This window comes from Dermacentor silvarum, chromosome 1, assembly GCF_013339745.2.
Source record: "Dermacentor silvarum isolate Dsil-2018 chromosome 1, BIME_Dsil_1.4, whole genome shotgun sequence".
Classification (NCBI taxonomy): domain Eukaryota; kingdom Metazoa; phylum Arthropoda; class Arachnida; order Ixodida; family Ixodidae; genus Dermacentor; species Dermacentor silvarum.
Window position 1 is genome coordinate 174,579,939 of NC_051154.1, and position 19,188 is coordinate 174,599,126.

Here is a 19,188-nt window from a genome sequence, read left to right on the forward strand (position 1 = left end):
TAAAGGAGGCATTGACATGGGGCACCACTAGGCACCACGTATTCTAGTACACTCTAGGCACCACCTAGTGACATAGCCATAGCACTCTTTTCTAAGACCATAGCCGATCGCCGGCCTCACAGAACGAGCTTGCATTCGTTTCAGCGAAGGCGCGGCACTTCGTCACTTCGTCAGCAATCTTTTCGAACGTTTTACTGTAAGCAGGCTGTAGTTGTTCATGTGAGCCTGTTGGCATAATGAGCTCTTCAGGAGAAGTTTGCGGCCTCTCGGCATTCGAAAACTACTTTGCTTTGGAACTGCTTTTCAAATCATGTAATGAGAGTTTGCAGTCAAAAGAGGATGCTCTTATTGTTCTCGCTCACTATCTCCTGGTGAGGAATCGCAAACGCTGCGCAGGAATCGGCGAGTCGGTAAGTGTCTTCCTGTCATCTTAGGGCCGTATTCTGAAACGTTCCACTTCGGCGAAATTTCTTTTTCGCTTTCAGGCGCGTGATGATTGGCTGTTTAGCAAAATTGGATGAGCTGATTGGATGGTTGAGCCCGACGTCATTCAATTTTGCTCAACCAGCCAATCAGCGCGCACCTGAAAGCGAAAAAAGAAATTTCGCCGAAGTGGAACGTTTCAGAATACGGCCCCTACATTCGCGATCGGGACGCATAACCAACTGACTTTAATTTCGATCACCTCCGTGTTGGGACTCTTTCTGTTTCGGCTGTCCTTTGCTTGCTTTTGGCAGCTCCAGGTAATGTTAGTAGTATTCGCAGTAAACACACACTCAGATAGCCGGGGGGGGGGGGGGGGGGGGTGAATTCCTAAAACAGTATGTCAATTTTCAAGGTGGTCGCCTCCCATTGGCTGCCCAGTGTCACGTGACCAACTGCCAGTAGAATCGAATCGTCCTTATTTTACGTGCCAGGGTTCCGCACGCTCATAGTAACAGCACACTATTCATATATTTCCTACTACTAAAATTTTGCAAGGAAACTCACTCGGCGTGGTCGTAAATTTGTTTTGTGGCTTCCGAGACTGCGCAGTTTTGGCACCAGGCAAGCAAGGAACTCGGATGTTAATCAGCTTAAAGAAGGTTTAGACATAACAAACAATGCAAAACATGCTTCGTGCATGAGGGCATATGGCTAGACAGCCTTTGTAGCATAACAAAGGAGGGGTTAACGACAAGGTGACGTAGACAAGGTAATGTGCAATTACCGTAGCAATCACTGTAGCAATTACAACTGTTTTATTTTCCACTAGAGCATGTGGCTTATGTAGAGAATAAAAAAAAAAGAAAATTTGAGAGAAGAAACCCAGCACAATGTGCCTGCGATTAAAACTAAAGCAGTTCACTTCTCTTCTCTACATGTGTGCTAAAACGTTTCTTATATATTTTTTTATTTTTATACCAAGGTTTTCTTCGGACACTTCAGATCGATTTGGGGTTTGTGGGATCTGGGTATCTGGCTTGCCACTTTCTGACTACTTTCGTCAAAATAAGCCGATTGAAACCTCCCAGTGCACATACAACTACCAAAAAAGCATCAAAACGAAGCTCGGAACAAAAAATATGTAGCAGGTTAGTGTAGAGCTATGTACAGAGCAGTTAATATTGTGCTTCAATGCATAAAGCGACGTTTTGTTAAGAACCTAACTGGAACGCCAATGCATTTCTCTGCAAAGTTCAGGAATTAATATCTCGAAACTGGTGTCATCCCGAGAATTCGTTCCAAGTGGATACACCTTGTGAACTGCAGGCTACAATTTGTAAATTGCAATATGGGCCATCAGGTAATTAGTTAAAAACTTAATTAGTGAATTTCTGTTAATTATTCGATTATGCATTTCAATTTCTTGTGCAAGTAATGTCCGCCTCTTCTAGTACACCAACTCGTGTGCTAGAATTGTGCTATCTGCCACAGGCAACCTTTAAGAATTTTTGAAAGTGTTCGCGGAAACACCCTGCATACACATATATGCAACAAGTTAAACAGCTGGAAAACGCTCGCCACTGCTGGGCCACACTCCGTAGGCTACATTCTTGTATTACTAGAATGCGTGCGACTTGCAACTGATGATCGTCATTAGCAAGTTCACACTAGCGATGCCTTGGCCTGTAGCATTGCACCACCGCAATGCACGTACTCTACAAGCGGTTTCCAAGGGTACAAGCTGAAATGCAAACAATTAAATGCATTTCAGCATGTGTTACATGCACATGTACTGCAAGGTAGCAACCACTGGTAAAACTGAAAGAGATTCCTAACAGGAACATTTCAGGAGCTTTGTCTTTTTTGTTATCTCATGTTACCAATAGCTCTAGTAATATCTTTGTTGAGAAGGCTACGTTTGGCAGTGCATAAAGTGATCTGTAGTTATAACGAATGTACATGTATTTTCAAAATATGCTTAGGAATTGCTCTCTTAATCTATAAAGACCATTAAAAATTAACTGCGAACATTTCTGCCATAGACAAACATTAGCATTCAGATGCAGCGAAAGGAAGAAGGCAGCATAGCGACTGACACTACCAGATAGCATGCATTGCAAAGTAATATACAAGCTGTAATAACATTTTATAGCTGAAAATAATGAGCCCAAATTCAACAAAAAAAAAAGAAAATGGTCTCTAATTAACGCTGTGAAAGTGGTTGGACCTAGAACGATTACCCATTGCGACGTAGCGTGAAATTATTCACATGGCGACATTCACATGCACTTTACATAATTATTAGCCTAAGACGTTTCCATGGCCTGTGTCTCGGCTTGCGCCGCTGCTTATTGCACCTACAAAGAGTGGACCAAACCTGGGGCTCCGGAAGTATATATGATGTGGGGGGGACGACGTCTGGGGGCTCACGTCACATCGTGCAGTTCACCTACCTCTCTCTCGCTCTCTCTCTCTCTCTCTCTATATATATATATATATATATATATAAAATTATCAATCAACCAATCATTCACTTTTATTTTCTCTGACATAGAGAATTACTATATTTAACTGCTTTTTATGAAAGTAAAACATTAAAAAATTTGTCGGCCCCTCCACTCCGTGAAGATAGTTAAGCAGCGCAGCTGAAACGTGGGGCTCCGGTGTTTATAACTCAGTTAATCCCGAGGGTCCCTGAAAGTCTTTCTCAATTCTGAGGTTACACACACGTTCGACTGCGACTGAGAGAAAGACGTGACTGATGCTAGGTCCGCAGTCTACCGTTGTCACTTGCGTTCGATGTCACGAATTTGCTCAGCAGCGTGGTTAGCAGCATTCGCCAGCCATTGCCGCTTGCGATTTTTTGAAATTAAATTGCTTCAAAATTAAATCTGTTCATTACGTAAGACAATGAATGGCTCATACACCCTAAAGCAATTGCTCATACCCTCGTAAACGCGGCCTCCCCCATTAAGACGACAGAAGAGAAGTGGAATTGTACGCTGGAATGATGAGCGGCAACGCAGCCAGCTGTGGAAGAAGAGGATGACAAACGCGGGAGCAGTGGCACGAGCGCGTGCCGAGCATGAGCGCGAGCGCAAACCGAGGGGCGCCAACGAGCCAACTGCAGAAGAAGATGACGCTCGAGCCAATGCTGATGATGATTGTTTTCTGTACACAGACGATTTCGCCTAGCCATGTACGATTTCGCTTAGACATATAAAGCTTCGCTTTAAAAAGCGTGATTTGTGGTGTCCGGCACCATTTGGAAAATCCGCGGATTGTGGGTTAATTTAAGTACCATATATCTAAGAAATTTCATACGTTCTTCAAATGATAACACACCATCACCTCATTAGGATTTTGACGAGGCCGGAAGTGAGCATCCAGGTGCGATGTTCGCAGGGTCTGTTGAGTTCTACAACTACACACTTCTCCTTTAGGTAAGCGCACTTTAAGGAAATCAAACTTGTCGCGCACACTCCCCCCCCCCCCCCCCCCCGGTTCTGGAGCCCCTGGACCAGAGACAAGAGAAATGCACTTAACCACGCTATCGCCACACCTCGTATGCACGCTGCTTTTCAGGAGTCCTCACTATATGTGGCCTTCCCATAGCACTGTCGCAACACAAATCAGTTGTTAGGCACGCCCTTCTTTTTCATACGAATGTGTATTTACATTACTCCCTGCTTCACTTGCTACGGTTGCCGCTTCCAGGCAACTGCAGCTTATGCAACCGTAATCCTTACTGGGGAACACTATGCACAAAGGCAAGGTTCTTTTTTTTCCCTGCACAGCTGGCGCCGCGGATGCGAGTGCCATCTGGTGGGGCTGCAAGGAACCCAGCAGCGCATGCCTCCCACTGATTAGTTGAGTTTTTGCCCACGGACACCACGATAGACCCATTGGGAGGTAGAGCTATACAGCGTCACTGTAAAATGACAGGACACATACAAGAGTTGGAACTAGTGTTTATTAATACTGCTGGATAATTAGTAATACTGCTGGATAACAGCTTTGTGGCAAGCCATCTGATATGTTGTGTGCTTGCCCGAATATGTAACATTTGAATGCTGTAGCTGTGGCATTCATGTTTGGTTGTTGAATGACTACAGCACAGTGAAGATTGTGCTAGATTGGTGATAGAGGAATTGTGGAAGACGAAGTAAAGTATCTAGGCAGGTAAAAAGAGAATGCTAATGGTCTATGGTGATTCGAAGCTGTGTGCCCAAATACCTCACGCACCTGGTATATTGCTACACTTTATACTGTGCATTTGCATTGGAACATTAACTGTGTAAAGGTTTAGTAGATCATATTATGTAAGGAATGTTTTCCATTGTTCCTTACATTTTATTCTGCTGAACTCGAGGTCGTGGAATAATCACGGCTGTGACTGCTGCATTTCGATTGGGGGTAAAATTCAAAAATGCTTGTGTACTTGGATTTAAGTGCACATTAAAGAACCTCAGGTGGTCAAAATTTTATCTGGAGTTCGCCGGTACGGTGTGACTAACAATCATATGGTTTTGGCATGTAAAACCCCAAAATTTAATTCTGTTTTTGTTAGTTATGCCTACGTCTGCATCAAGCAGATTATTACTTCAGCTCCTTGCCTGCTTGCCCCAGGCCCACACTCAGTTGTCTCGGAAGCCAAAAAAAAGTGATGTGCATTGTGGTGAAACTGCTCTTACTGAATGCAAACATGTCAAGAGGCAGAACAGATTCATGGATGCATGTAGGAACATTTATGGTATTTAGCTTTGTGCATTAGAGCAACAACGTATGTCTTTGTTGTTCTGGCCACTTCACAGGCACTGCTGCACACATGGAGCAAGTTCGCGCTCTGTGCATAATTTATTTTCATAATACCCGCGTCTTGTGTACCACGTCAGATCATGTCATTTCCGATTAGGCTACATGGCTTGCTTCATTGTTCTTGCTTTGCTTCATCTCTCCACCTCCTCAAGTGTGCGCTGGAAATCGCCTCACATGGGAATGATGGTCAGTACATGGATTTGTCTAATATTTGCGCTTGTGCCTTCCACCATTCTTGTGACATTATTTATCTGCTTTACAACCTCTATTGACTTAAATTTTCAAGCAATTCTTTTAAATGCGTGAGGGCAAAAAGACTGCATATGTGTATAATCATTGTGAGTTATTGCATATAAAGGAATTTTTTGTGCAGTATCAATTTGCAAACTCGCAAATTTGTTTGAAGCCATAAAAAAAAAAGTCTAGGCAAATCGATACACTACCCATCATTACCATGCTGGCTAAAACCGCGATCCTTGCAGCCACCGGGGACACTAGTGGCAGACTTTCCACTAGGGATTTTTGTAGGAAATTGTACGTACTTGTTAACTCGACCATTCGCGGCTGCACCGCCAGACTCTGCAAAGAGGTGCTTAGGTGCCTCTTTTCATTCATTGGCAGGTCTATGGAAAAAAAAAAAAGACAATGCATGAGGTAGACATTGTCATGGTAAATACATATGCACACACATTTGCTTGATTTATCAAAGTGGGAGAGAATGTATAGGCCTTGTGCGCTGATGCTGCAAGCCACCTGCTAGGTAGTTAGCACATTTCATATGTTTTGCGCATATGTGATGGCAGCGCGAGAGCGGCTATAGGAGAATAGAAAGCATCAGTAGGATTCTGTCACCGACCCAACTTTGTGCATGCTAGTTTATTTGCATAACGCATATGACAGGTGCTGTGCAGATTAGCTAGCAGGTGCAGGCTGGCAATGGCTGGTTCGGTGGTGTTAAGATTGTTCTGCTTTGCTTAAACAGCCTAGTGAATGCTTCACACAGAGCATGCTTGCCTAGGGTAGTGACCTGTATCCTGATGATCAAGTTTCCAACTCCAGAATATCAATAAACAGTCCATTGCGTCTTTCTTGCACATGTTTAGAAAATGCACAACACAGATCAGTACTAAGGCTGGCCGATTGCTTGGTAAACATTTCGCGTAGTCTATTCAAGATTACTATATATCTGAAAATGTTAGCTGTAATCACTTAAGGCAAATGAGACGAGCACATCTTTGTATTATCATGTCTGCATGCTCTCGTCTGTGTTTCATCACACAAGTGCTTCACGTGTGATAAAAACATTTTCGTTTGCTGGCAGCATAATCAGATCACATTTATGTATATGAAAACAGCGTGCAGGAAGTGCTAGCAACACACAGCTCTAGAAGGTAGCATCTTTTTCTTTTTGTAAGAAACACATTCTCTGCAGCGCCTGTTTTCTGCAATGTAGTGCGCTAAAAGTGACAAGGACCGTTTATAAATTTTAAAACACGTAGGTGCTGTCAATGCTTTCTAAAAGATTAGAAAAAGGCACCCAGAATGTTTTGATGGGATATTGATGTGGGTGTTGTAAAATGGGAAGAGAGTTCTAGGGATGTTTACTTCATGTGCTTTGTACGTACCAGACATCTTTGATCCAGCGCTATAGTCCGTGTGAAATTGCCGTGATAACCGAACACCTTTGTTAGCTTTATGATGGTTTTATGTATTTGTGACATCTGTCGCCACAATAGCACAGAAAAGTGCCTTTTCTTTGCTGTGATCTTCGCTTCTTTGCTGCCAGGTGCTCTGATAAACCCTGTGTGATTTCACATCGGGAACATGCTTTTCACTTCCACTTGCTGTAGCCGCCACTTGCTGTAGATGGTGCCGCAGTGGCACAGCCAGAGGGGGGGGGGGGGGGGGGGGGGGAGGGGGCACACCCGGCATGTGCCTCCCTCACAATTTGTGTGTTAGTATGCGGCCTGCCCAGCCACTCCCCTTGCCTCCCCCTTCTCAGTCCAGGGGTGTCCCCCCCCCACAGAAAAAATTTCTGGCCATGCCACTGGGGCCACATATCTAAAACCAGCTGCTAGCACACAAGGCCCAAACCAAACTCAGCAGTAGGTGGTGTAGTTCATGCGGGAATGAAGTCACCGAAAGTTGAGTGTGCACAAAATTATGTGTAGACTGTTGGAGTAGGAACCTGCATCCTTCTCGTTCTTTGCCTGTGTTCTTGTTCCCGTTGTGCTTCGTTTATAATGAATCCATTCTGACTTGGCCAACTTGCAGTCATTCTACAGGACTGTTGGAATTATATTTGGAACCACATGAGGTGGCGTTATGAGTAAAACTGAAGTTCACTTTAACATGTGCATGTAATACTGTGTTGGTTATACAAGACTGCACTAAGTAAATAATGTAAAATATACGCAAGTTGGACATACCTAGCCAAGCCAATTGGACATTCATGACTAGATACCTAGAGTAAACGGTCATTATGGACACTGCTACATTATAATCTACCCAAGTTGCTCAGCAAAGATAGATGGGACATTTACCGTCTGGAGTGAAACAGGCTCAGTGAGAAGTGTGGGAAGACGCTTTTAGTATAGCGTGGCGCCTAAGTCACTGCCTGATGGTACAAATGACATGGGCATCATGTGCTTCATTGAAGTCTTGCATGTTTTGTGGGCATTTTACATCCATTTTTCACACTGTTTCATCCAAGGGTGGTCCAACTGCACCATTTGCGGCATTTTGCTACAATTTGACTTGCCTGCTCCTAGCTGCGCCCACTCAAGTTCCATTTGCGCCAACTGCCCAAAAGTGCAGTATTTTTTAGTTTTCACGACAATGTAATGTTTTCAGTAGGGTTATACAAATACTGTACTCAGCTATATGAATTGATTTGTGAACATTGAAGTAATTCAGTTTGCGACTCAATTATCTACTACTACATTTTTCGCATATTTGGTGAAATACCTGGCTGAGGTCGATTGCATTGCACACAGCCTATCCAGGGCGCTCGTTTTGTTTCGGGACAAAACAACATTTAATTCTGGAGTTTTATGTGGCGAAACCACAATCTCGTTATGAGGCAATACACGGAAAGCTGACAAACTGCCTCACAACGAAAGCGAGTGTACGGCATGGTACGAACGTTGTCCTTGGCCACCATTGCCATCTTTGCGACGCACCGTATGAAGGCATCTCATTTTTGATGCCATTTATAGATGCATAGTCTCTTGTCGAGCTTCTAGCATTGTTATTGGACGTAATACAGATTTTGTGTAGTGCAGTAAAGTATGTCAAAGAACATTTGTCATTTGGAATGTACATAAGACATTTGCCGTCAATTTTTGTCTTATGCTGCACAAACTGTTCTAGCGCATGTCTGTCTTATGCCCAGGTGCATATCTTTGTTCTCGTTAGCCTACAAAATTTTACTTAATTGTTTACAAAATGAAGTTCTTTGCCTACCCAAATCAAAATGTCTCCAACATACTGTACATGATATACCATCCGTGGGAAGACAAGTTTAATTGGTTGCTGCATGGATTTGTGTCTTGCTCCACTGTTGAGCAGCTCTTACTGATTGCACAGTGTTAACAAGCTTTGCCAAATGGATACAGATTACTGCTGTACAACTCCAAGTGTTCAAAAAAAAAAAAAAACATTTTTCTGCTAAAAAACTGCACCTAAACTGCTCCAGAACGACATTTTCTCTGCTTCAAAAATTGCGCCAACTCGTAAATTGGCTGGACCACCACTGTTCATCTTATTTGCTTTATAGAATTTTGTTTTGTCAAATTGGTAAAGGCTGCTGCTTCACAAATGCACCTTATTAAGCACTATTCCACTTTATTAATGTTAGACCTGACAGATATGAAAATGTGAACTTGCTCCCACTGGGGTAATATTATCGTTACTCATGCCATTGAGTGATATTTCTTATAAGTAAAATGTTTATTCCAGTGGGGAAGTGACCAACACTGTACCACAGAACTGCTACCTCCTGGTTGGAATGAAAACCAAGGCTTGTACACAATCCGATACATATCTGCTCAAAATAATGAGCGATATTTGCTGAAGGCAGCCCGAGTAGACAACTCTCTTCTGATTTGTGTCTTGGTAAGTACTACTACTTGATGATATTGGAGCATTTCTTAAAAGTGCAATTGAGCTTTGCTTGGTGCCCATTTTAAAAGAGCACTGATTAGATTTCCTGTTCATTCTTCTTTCCTTTCTGTGCCATGCATTTCTGCCAAGCTACCATGGATAGCACTCTAATGCAGCAATGTGCAATTTTGTTGTCTTGACTGAACACCCAGCAAGCATAATTGCTTTACTTGAACAGCTGCTGCATTGGTTTGGACTAAAGCTGTTGCATGTAAAGTGTGCTTGAGACTATAGTGGAAAGTATAAAGACTTTTCCAGCATAGGGTGACAAAATAAACAGAACTCGCCCACAAAATATGTATTTAGCTTAGCGTTCACTTGCACTCAGGCTCACTGTAATTATTCAACCAGGCTTGTTCAGACTCGCCAGTACTCAGACTTGCCAAAATTCAAACCTAACCAGGCACACTTGGACGTAGACTCAAAAATCAGACCCAGCTGAACTCGCCTGAGCTCACTAAGGCAGGCTCACTAAGGCAGGCTCACTTGGACCTGGGTTCATGGACTGGCACTCACTTGGACTCGCTGAATGATCAGCTCAGATTCGTCCAAATTCACAGAATCCTGCAGTCAGGCTCACAGGTTATATCATCAATTCAGAGTCAGGTCTAGGCATGCTGCAGGCTCCAACATATGTGTGTTTGGTTGGTTGGAGAGGGTTTGAAGATGGTACATTATGTTAAGTACTGTAACAATCATATGTTGTTTTGATAATGTTTCTTAGCTGTTTCTTAGATGTGCGATCAGTGGGTTTTTTTCTGCACTGAAATTCCGCACTAGGAGCTGCGAACTTCAGTAGCGTGCCTGTACGTTGGACATGAAATAAATATGGTTCAGCAACACATAGTCAGGACCTTGTTTTTCATGAATATTTATAACCGGAAGGCAGTCATGAATTGGTGTAGGTGGCGCATGTTAAATGAGGGCACTAGGAGAGGCAAAGATTTGTGTTGCACTGACTTTCAACCAGGGTGTTGAACCAAAACCAAACCGAAAACCGCGTCCGAACTAAAATTTTGGCCTGTACTGAACCTGAACGGTAATTATTGGAACATACTAAAACTGAACTGAACCTGAACTGAAGACATAACGGCTGCCAGTTTGTAACAAAATGATTCAAGCACATAGGATGACATGGGCAGTCAAGAAAACCATTATGCCTCCAAAAATAACTTTCTTTAGTCACAAATTCTAACAAGTTGCTCAATGCATTACAGGCGAGAATGGGGATAGATGATGAGTACATGCCAGTAACTATGGCCACCTCGGCAGAGGTGCTTGCACATGAATTAAGTGTGTGCTGTGGGGAGTATGTTGTCAAGTACTGGGAATTTATAGATGTGTTATTGGGGTGCCGTAAGAAATTTACAAATTGCTGTTGAGGCCTTTAAAATGCTTCTTAAATTTAATTTTAGGATTATTACTGTTATCAAACAAGTAATGTTTCTGCTCCAAACTTTGCACTTGTATTTGCTGGATATTACATATTCAGAGCAAGTCATTGAAAATATTGATGTTCTAAGTTTGCGAGTGGTAATTAAGTGGTTGCGCAGGCAATGGTGCTGGCACAACAGCAATAGCTTGGTGCAGCTGGTGTAGGCAGTGAAAAAGGTGCACAGGGACTTAGGAAATGTTCCATAGTAAGCAGAAACACCTCTGCACCTGCAGGTGGTGGTAAGTGGTTCTTGAGGGAAAGGGAAAGGTTGGCGCTATCTTCTGCAGCCCTTGAGGGAGCACGGCTCAGCGCCAACGGGGGGGGGGGGGGGGGGGGTAAGTGGGAGCGAAAGAAGGGATAGAGTGGAGACGCCATGGCTGGGCGAAGCAAAACCGGCAGGCATAGGCGGCACGTATCAGGCCGAGATGGAAGGCCTTGGTGTGCTGCAGAGTCTGCAGGGGTGTTGTGCCAGGCCGGTCAGGCCCGGGGTGGAGTGGGAGGCCGTGAGGCCTTCCCGCTTGTAGAAATGTCCTTAGAGGCGTGCGGAGAGCCCTGACGAGTCAAGGAACTCCACGACGCCTCGAAGTGCAGAAAGGTGGTGTCGGCCGGGGAAGAGGAGATCTTCCTCCTTGCCACAGGGGAGGCCCAGGCGGCGGAACTCCTGCAGGAGTGGGCCCCGCTGCTGGAGGTACGCCGGGCAGGCCAGCAGGAGATGTTCGATCGTCTCCGGCTCCCCGCAGGAGCTGCAGGCCGGGGACGTCGCTCGTCCCAGTCGGTAGCTGCGTGCTGCCGTCCAGCTGCAGCCGATGCGGAGCCGGAGAAGGAGCGAGGTCTCCCTGCGAGCCAGGCCTCGCTGGGGGAGTGGTCGTGGGGGGCATCCCAGTGCCACCCGTTTGTCTGGGTGGTGGGTCGCCAGGTGTCGCCGCAGCCTCAGTCCTGTGAAGTCGCCCTCCGTCACGGCCCGACTGAGGGGCAGCAAAGCTGTAACAATGTGATGAACGAGAAGAAGGGGAACCAAGGAGTCTGATTTTTGTTAGTAACAACCATATGAAGCCAACAGTTATTGGAGCCAAAGAAAGCATAGGGGAAATTATTTTTTGGTAATTGAAATGTAAAAATGATAACATAAAGGGAAATGAAAGTGGATAAAAAAACAACTTTCCGTCGGTGGGAGTGAAACCCACATCCTCCATACTATGCATGCAATGCTCTTACCAATTCCGCCATGGTGATCAGCTGTTCCCTCATATACATTCTTGGGTATTTATGTTGCCGTCGTCGTAAATGATAGCCAGATCTCAGGATGCTAAGCATCTTTAATTATTTATCAAACAATTCATATTATGTGACTTAAGAAACTCTTTTCTAAATTTAAAGGACCCCTAAGCCTCTAAAGTTTTTTACACATTTCAAAGAAATATGCGCATTGTGTAGAACATGTTGTGACCATCATCTCTGGTGAATGGGGTAGCGCTATACGCCATGGGGGCGCCACAAATGCAAAAATCAATCCTGTGCTCCTTTTCCTGGCATTTCTGATGCCTCCTTCGTGTGTCATGATGTCAACAGGGTGCTCCAGGTGATGTAAGTAGGGTAAAAAGCTGTCGATTAGTCGGTCGCGAGGAGCGACAGTGCCAACATGACAAGAGCCAGCTGTGTGTTCTGAGAATGGAGGGATGCTCGCCCATTGTGGGCCACTGAACCTTTTATGAGGCTTTCATTCAGTCAGCTTCATGCGGAGAGTGATTAGAGGCAGACAAATGAAGGAGCCTTTCAACTGGTGTGCTGACACGACCCATAGCTTTTGCTGCAATGCATATACAGTATAGACCACTTATAACGTAACCGCTTATAGTGCAGGACTGGATATAGTACGGTCTTTTCAGACTCCCGTTAATTTCCCATAGCACTCCATGTATACACATACCGCTTACAGTGCAGCCGCGTGAGACGAAACACCGGTTATAATGCGGCTTCCGCGGGAAAATCTCGCCGACAAGGGCGGTAGCGAGCACGCTTCTCAACGAGGTGCACCCACCGATGGGAGAGGAGATCAACGAGGGCGATGCGGAGGAGGAGCATGAGTCCAAGGGCGATAAAATCGTTGCCGCGCGCCGTGTGTGTGATTGAAAGCGTGCAGGGGACGCGCGCCTTCACGGAGAGCGAAAGGCCGTGGGGGTATGGGAGGGAGGGAGGGCGCTATGCTGCAGCACCAAATGCGTATCTTGCAACCGGGTGCAAGGGGAACTGGCGATGCAATCTCCTACACGAAAGGAGCAAAGTGGGATGGCAGCGCCGGAGGGAGGGAGGCGAACGCATTTGCCAACAAATGCGTTCGCGCCTGTGCCGGCTGTCGGTGTTATCGCGCGCACCGTATCTTGAAAGCGATCTCCACACGGCTCTGACCTTTGTATGTGCTGTGCTTACGCCGCTTAGTTTCCGTTGAAGTGATAGACAGCACGAACCTTCGCTCGCTGCGGCGGCGAGAAACAGCAGCGGCCATGTACTCGTTCAGCAAACGCCTGTAACTTTGCTATTGCTGCATCATCTAAAAAAATTCTTGCAGCGATATGTTCATAGTAGGCTAGTACACATCAGCCATTATGTAACCACTTTTCGACCTTAGGGTGGTTTAGGGGCACTTTAAATGCTGAATGAGCAGTAGAATTCATAGATTTTTTGTTTATTTGTTCTTTTACATACAACACACTCTTAGAAAAATATATTCTATTGAATGCATTGTTATTTATTCGTAATTCCCTGTTGTAGTTTCGGTGAAATTATTGCATTGTAAAAGCACTGCTGATACTAGTATGTTTGAAAGAGCCGGAAATAAAACTTTTGTCACTACTGGGCAGAATATCAGTACACCCGTGAGCACAAGTATACGGACCACAGGGTTGCCGAAAGAACTGAATTTCTTCGTAATTAACAAGCAAAAACTGGAATTGACGAGTACACCGAAAAGTTTGCAACGCCAAGTTTGGACTGCAAGTTGGACCTCATTTTCAAGTTACATTCGCAGGTAGAGGAAAAAGTCGGCTTTATCGTGCAACCCCTGGTCCATATACTTTTGCTCATGGGTGTCCATATATCAATGTGCCTGTATGCTAAGCCTGCACAATTAAGTATAGTATTTTGTTTTCCTTCATACTATAAAATTTTCTCTTGCATATTCACCTGCATGAGGATCTTAAATGATTGCTCAAGTGCACATATATGCTGTAGGACTCGCTTATGAAGAAATTTTCAGTAAAGGATTGTGTTGTCTCAATGGGCATAGGAAGGAATGTAATGAGAACAACATTTTAGGCAGCCAGTGGCAAGATCAATGAATTGTACTGTTATTGTCAAAGATAATGTTGGATCATAGAATGGATGTCTCCTTACAAAGAGGTGTCTTATCGCTAGAGTACTGCGATTTTAGATTAATCTGATAAAATCTGAAAACTTGCTGGTAAAAAAAAAATTACGATTAGGATTTGCCCAAAAGAACTTCTAATTACAAGGACCTTAGTTGTGATCACATGATTGTGTTGTGATTACATTTGCAAAAAAAAAAAAGTGTGAGAAGCTGAAGGCGTTTGTCAGGGAAACAAACCCCTCATACAACCTGCTCGTCAAACTGAAGTTCCTAAAAAATTCCAAGTGAATTGCTCCAAATAATTAAGGAACTAGAAGCTGAGCCTTCTCTTTTCCATGGTGTATACTGCCTCCTTGCTGTGTTCCTGCAGATGGCTGTAAATCTGTGGAATGACACACCTGCAACAACCTTTGCATGGATGTTGACTGCATGCTTGACATTGTAGACAAAGCGAAGTACAGTGTAGACTGCTTATAACGTAAGTCGCAGAAGTCGTGAATATCCGCACTATAAGCGGTACTGCACTATAACCAAAACAACTATTTTATTGCGATAATGGACGCTCCAGGCGCATTTCTCCGTCGCTATGACTGTGCTCTAGGTTCCGTATTCGCTTACTAAATAAATTGACAAGCACGGTGTCACGTGCGCACAAGCAAACATGAACACATCTCGCTCGTTGACCGCGGAAATGAACTGTCAAAACGCTCGAGTGACGAAGCGCAGCGAGCGAATTGACCTTCATGCTATCATGCCTCTCGCTTCAACTCGACCTATAAGCGGCGAAAACACGGCGCGCGGCGGACTTTCCCCGTCACAGATTGCTTTCAAGATAGGGCCAAGGCGATCGTATCGCCGAAGTGAATCGTTGCAGATTACGTCCTGCTTCGGTCCACTGAAACCGTTCCGCATTGCTTTGCTGGCGAAAATCCTCTCCTTCTGTTTGCGCCACTGAGGAATGCAAGTTTCGGATTCTCTGAACACCCGTGATGCGGCCTGATTTCTGTCCGTCTCCGCATGCATGATCACTTTCCTTTTAAATGCGGCATCATGATGAACTCGGTACTTCATGCTGATAGAGCAGACGCAGAGAACGTAAAGACAGATGGTAGACGATTGCCTAAGCACGTGTACTGCAGCACATGGAGGAAGCTATGGTAGCTAGGCTCGAGAGTAGCTTGGCTCGACGCGTGTGCAAGGCGGCTATTTTGAAATGCCGACGGCTATATGGTAACGCAGATTTAGGGTCGTACTTGATTCTAATGCGCACGCAATTTTTTGACTTGTTTTATCGGAAAAGAAGTGTGCGTTAGATTCGAGTAAATACAGTATTTGTGGCTTGAGGGGAGCGTTTGCCGTCTAGGTTGACTGCTGAACTTCCAGGCAGCCGCACTGTAACCGATATGCGTATACATCGAGTGCTATGGGAAAATTAACGGGAGCCTGAAAAGACCGTATTATATCCGGTCCTGCACTATAAGCAGTTACGTTATAAGGGGTCTATACTGTACTGTGAAGTCATTAACAGCTCCCAAGAGTTATACTGCTGTTGCAGAAATGTGGAGCCATGTCGGCAGCAAAAGATCCTCATGAATTGCACTACAACAGCGGGTCACTCTGGTACTGCACTCAAATCGTCAACACAAACACAAAAGTGGAGCTGCCAACAGCAGTCTAAATTTATAAACAGTTTTGTGCCATTTTATCACTGAAGCATGACATCATCTTGCTTGCAAGGTAGTGTCATCGTTAAGTTCCTAGTTCTCTGGAGAATGCATGCCCGAGACTGGCTTGTCCTTTCACTCATTGCGCTGAACCTACTGGCTTTTCCTGTATCTAGTGCAAGCGTTGAAACGGCGTTCTTGTTCTGTGAATCGGATAAAGCGCGCCACAATGACCAATTCAAACATTAGTAGATATTGCTTGCATGTAAATGGTAGCAGCAATAAACCCTCCTGCTATTGTAAATATTGACAGTAAATAAGAAACGTTCTTTGTCTTTACTGTCATCTTTTGTATATGCTAAATTATGCTAAAAATGCCGAGAAGCTGTGTATTTCATAGTGATCTGAAAAAAAAAGCACCGATGAAATCAGATTTTTGCTGAACAAATCCGAAAATAACTCCAAAAAACACCCTCCGATTCTGCCCCGAAATCAACTCGAAAAATGCAGATCCCTACTTATCGCTTACTGTCAATCAGTGGCCTTTTATTCTTGGTGCTGGTTATGTCTTTGTATGTAAGAGAATTGTTCCTATAAAATGTGACCTCTGTCTCTGTCAACGTTGGTCTCTATACACTGGCTGTTCTTGGTTTTGAAAGGTTAGGAAGGCTGTGAATATAGTGAACATTGCTAATTCACTCATTTGTTAGGTGTCTCTGAAAGCCCTGCAATGATGATGCATTTGAAATGTCATATCTGCTGTGGTGTTGCCTTAAGACACACGAGACACCTCATTCAGTGTCAGTGTCATCTTCAAACATTATATGCATTGCTTTGGTGACATCCTGCTTATCTTCCAGGCTTGTTTAATGGTGTTACTGAGCTATGCCACTGTTTGTACATGAAGAAGAAGACTAACATTTATTGAGGTGAAAGGGAAGGGGTTTAGGAGCTAGATGGGTGGGGCCCCAAGTCCAGGGCTCCACTGGCTCCTGCCGCCAGCCGGACGTGGCCCAGAAGCGCTAGTTGCACTTCCGGGTCTGAGCTAGCGAGGAGTGCCTCCCATTGCTCCGGAGAACTTTCTAGTCTATACCTATCCTGTAGGGAATTTAGTTTATCTGGCCTTTTACTACATCCCCATGAAACGTGGTAGAGGGTGGTGAGTCCCGACACCACGGACAATCGTGCCCGTACAAAGTTGGAAAAATTTTGTGCAATCGCAATAAATTTGGTCTATTGGATAGACCCCCGTTTGAATTCTACGGAGGTCCATTGCATCTTCCCCTTCAAGAGATTTGTGAGGGACGCCATATTTTTGCCGCGCGCCTCGCTGGTGAGCAAGAATCTCGTGTGGATCCAACCGAGCAGGGTCACTGTCTTCCTCCCCGCGAAGGCAGGGGTCTTATTGGTGAGTTATTGGCGAGTTTTATTTTTTGCAAAGAACACGTCCAAGAAGTTTGTGTTGGCAAGGTTGCCTATTAACTGTTTCATAGCATTGTGTTGGTTTATCACATCGTCAAATGAGAAAGTTCACTTGTGGGGCCCTCAAACTTTCTGTTAACAATGGATTAATCAGTCGTGTACTATGTGCAATACCCGCTGTGGTTGGTTAGTGGCTATGGTGTTGAGCTGCTAAGCATGAGGACGCGGGATCAAATCCCGGCCATGCCGCATCTCGATGGGGGCGAAATGCGAAAACACCTGTATACTTAGATTTAGGTGCACGTTAAAGAACGTCAGGTGGTACAAATTTTCCGGAGTCCCCCACTACGGCATGCCTCATAATCAAACAGTGTTTTTGGCACGTAAAACCACATTATCTATGTGTAATAAGCACTACTATAAGCAGCAGTTGCTGATATTATATCAAGTACTCTGCTTTGGCTGTTTCTTGTTTGCTGCCCTTTTGTTATCTTTGTGAAACCTTATGTTACATACTTCTTTGAAGTTTGTGGGAACGCAAATTCTGCATGATAAACACTACACTATTGGTAGCTCTTTCATAGCTTTGGCATAGATAGGGTTACAGTGGTGCTCAATAGCAACAAGCGTGTTTAGTACTCGCTGGTATTCTACTGAAAAGCAGTGCCTGTGTTCAAGATTTCACTGTGTCTTGAGGTATGTTCTGTTACAAGCACAGATTTTCGGTGTGAGCATTTAGTCTTGTGTGTTTATGCTTTTTGACTTACGTTTGACTAACTCAGTTAATTCGTACATATTTTATTCCTTTATCCATCAACTTGCTCAGGTTGAATTGACGAACATTCTCAGCACTTTATTTATATACAGGTGTTCATATTTAAGTTTTACGGAATTTTTAGAAATCGTCTGTCGCAGGTACCATAATTCTTATCATTGAGCTGGGTTATTTGATGAGGTGGACATTAGTAGCATAAGAAATCGAAACACATATTCAACTAATTAACAAAAAATCACTAATTAACTTCTTAGTTAATTACTTTACGACACATATTGCAATTTATGAACTGTAGCAGGTGAGCTTGTCAGGCATATCCACTTAGAATGAATTACCAGAATGACACCAGTTTGGTGATGTGCGCCATCATACGCGCCGTAAAAATGCGCTGTTCCACTTTATTGCAAAATGTTGTTTTATACATTGAATCACAAAAGTAACTGGAACGCCCATGTATTTCGTCCCACACTTTGGGAAATAATAGCTCGAAAGTTATGTCATCCTGGAAATTCATTTCAAGTGAATGCATCTTGTAAACTCACTGGCTACAATTCGTAAATTGCAATATGTGTCATAAAGTAATAAACTAAGAAGTTCATTAGACAGTTTTTGTTAATTGAATATGTGTTTCAATTTCTTGTGCTACTAATGTCCGCCTCTTCAAATAACGCAGCTCAACGATAAGAATTGTGTTACATGCCACAGGCGATTTTAAAATTCCATAAAACTTAATAATCAACACCCAGTATATACCTTGAAGGCTCATAATACAATGCACTTATATGTGTGCATTCCTTTCCACATTATATCCTCTTTTACTACTTATTTCATCTATGACTGTCTCCAAGGACTAAAGGAGTGCTGACACGAAAATTTTGGATTGGGCTTTTTTTTTTTTTTTTTTTTTTTTTGGTAGCTGTCAACTACATAATTACGATATGAGGACTCAATTTCTCGAGACTGTCAGAAATAATTATCTGCACCATCTTTTATGTGACCAGTTCAAAATGTGTGCCAAGTGCAGCACGACTTTGGACATGAAGCAGGGAGACTGTTCACGTCACCAAAACCAGAGGCTATGGTTGCGTGGTATTAGAAAAAAACTGAAGCACAAGCCTGG

The 19,188-nt window shown here is 43.9% G+C and overlaps 1 protein-coding gene across 3 annotated transcripts in view; it reads left to right on the forward strand.

Annotated features, from left to right (window-relative positions):
* The first annotated feature begins 38 nt into the window (after nt 1–38).
* LOC119436410 (proteasome inhibitor PI31 subunit) overlaps nt 39–19,188 on the forward strand; it is a 41,711-nt gene continuing 22,561 nt past the window's right edge. Inside the window, exons 1-2 of one of the 3 annotated variants that reach the window (XM_049657634.1) lie at nt 39–410; nt 9,205–9,360. In XM_049657634.1, the coding sequence (XP_049513591.1) occupies nt 237–410; nt 9,205–9,360 (330 nt within the window). In that variant the 5' untranslated portion in view covers nt 39–236. Of the gene's footprint in view, nt 411–5,331; nt 5,431–9,204; nt 9,361–19,188 lie in introns of those variants that run through there. The other 2 variants (XM_037703251.2, XM_049657637.1) reach the window with 2 other exon arrangements.